The 1,651-nt window shown below is 43.4% G+C and overlaps 1 protein-coding gene across 2 annotated transcripts in view; it reads right to left on the reverse strand.

Annotated features, from left to right (window-relative positions):
- Positions 1–586: 586 nt before the first annotated feature.
- Positions 587–1,651, reverse strand: part of TRNT1 (tRNA nucleotidyl transferase 1) — a 10,332-nt gene continuing 9,267 nt past the window's right edge. For both annotated transcript variants that reach the window (XR_003094777.1, XM_025207695.1), the window contains one exon: positions 587–927. Coding sequence is in view for 1 of the 2 variants with exons in the window: in XM_025207695.1 (XP_025063480.1) it covers positions 880–927 (48 nt within the window). In the remaining variant the exon portion in view is untranslated. The remainder of the gene's footprint in view (positions 928–1,651) is intronic.

Genomic DNA, 1,651 nt, shown 5'->3' on the forward strand with positions numbered 1-1,651 from the left:
CATTTCAAGCAGGCAACAGAGGTCTGATCAGCCTCTGGCCTCTCCCCGTCGCCGATAGATTCCTAGACGTATCCCTTCCTGCGCGCAAAAGAACCGGACCCACGAAGCCTAGCAAACTTCGTGTGAGTTTATTCAGAGCTGTTTTCGGACGAGTACTTTCTTCGGTTGACACGACGGGCTCGCGTGTTTAGAGCCCTCAGCCGGATTGGGCTGAGTTCACGAGTTTAGAACTCTTGTCCGCCTCTCTTCTTTCCTGTCTGTAACCGCCACTCAAGCAAGTTTTCCAGCCTACATCACTGCCATCTCGGTGTAAGTAACCAATGTTTAAAACTACCGCTAAGCGTCTGTGCCTAATTCCAGCTCGTCGCCCTCCCTCTCCGATCCAGCGTGCCCGGGCTGCTGGCCACAGCCCGCGTGCAGCACGAAAAAGGGCTCGGGTCGCTCCCGGCCCGCACATCCTCAAGGCATCAATAGAAAACTATCTATGTAAAAATATACATACTTCTGTAAAACTCCTGATTTTACTGCCATCTAGTGTTAAAAGTCATTTTCCTAGATAACAAAAAAACTCAAAGTGAAATTGTCACAAATCAAGTTTTATTACAGCAATCCACTACTCTGTAACATTTGCAGATACAAAAAGCAGCTCTCAGTAACAAGTTTTTTAAAAAGCGGGGCTGGTAGCACAGCCCTGAAGCAGTGGTTCCCCCCTCATGGGGTACACTTGGTATGCAAGATCTCCGATGCCACCGGCAGCCATGGGAAATGGACTTTCTACAGGTAGAAAAGTCGTTGACTGGGGAGGGAGCAGCATGGTATTGTCTATAGAGCATCACTTGGTCAGTATTGTTGCCTAGGGACCATCAAAGTTTTAGGCCTTTAGCATTCTGCAGCAGTCAGGTTTGTAAAACTATCCGATGGGTATTGCTGCAAGTCATAATATAAAAGAGTCAGTTTTTTGGGTGTGGGGTTTTTTGTTTTTTTTTTTACATAAACTGTCACTGAATATACATTTCAGGTAGTTTCCCCAGAATCAGGTGAAGACTAAATCAGCAGTGAAGGAACATTTATGTTATCTGAAGTGATTGGTGTATTCACTACTATGGCCAATAATGCTGAATGGCCAATTCTAAGTGAAGGTGTAAAGCCTATGTTTAAATTGGATTCCTTTAGAGGATTACCATGAGTAATTCACAGAAAAATAGGGAATATGCTACCACTATGGACAGTAATCAATACCTTTTCCCAAAATCAAGATGACTATTTCAACAGAACTACAGCGTATAAAGCACTTGATGCAAGGGCTTAGTATCTTACTGTCAGTTATTTTGAGATGTGTGCTATCATACGATACTAAAGATCTTGATGGCCAATTTCTTTTCACTGAAACGGAGCATATTCTTTTAGATTCTCCCTAATTTCACTGAAGCGATGGTATTGCAAGGGGATATATTCATGGTACTCAGTCCAGGCTCTTTGCACATGGTACATCTAAGCATACTCATACCATACTCAAGCAAGACAGGATGCCATCCTATCCTCTTGACTATTTTGGCAACTGTGATTATAAGGGAAAGGGAAGGAGGGAATCCTAAATGTTGTTAGGATCTTCATGAGAATTTTAGCTGTAGCTTTTCCATTAAACTTCAGC

The sequence above is a fragment of the Alligator sinensis genome, unplaced genomic scaffold (assembly GCF_000455745.1).
Source record: "Alligator sinensis unplaced genomic scaffold, ASM45574v1 scaffold984_1, whole genome shotgun sequence".
Classification (NCBI taxonomy): domain Eukaryota; kingdom Metazoa; phylum Chordata; order Crocodylia; family Alligatoridae; genus Alligator; species Alligator sinensis.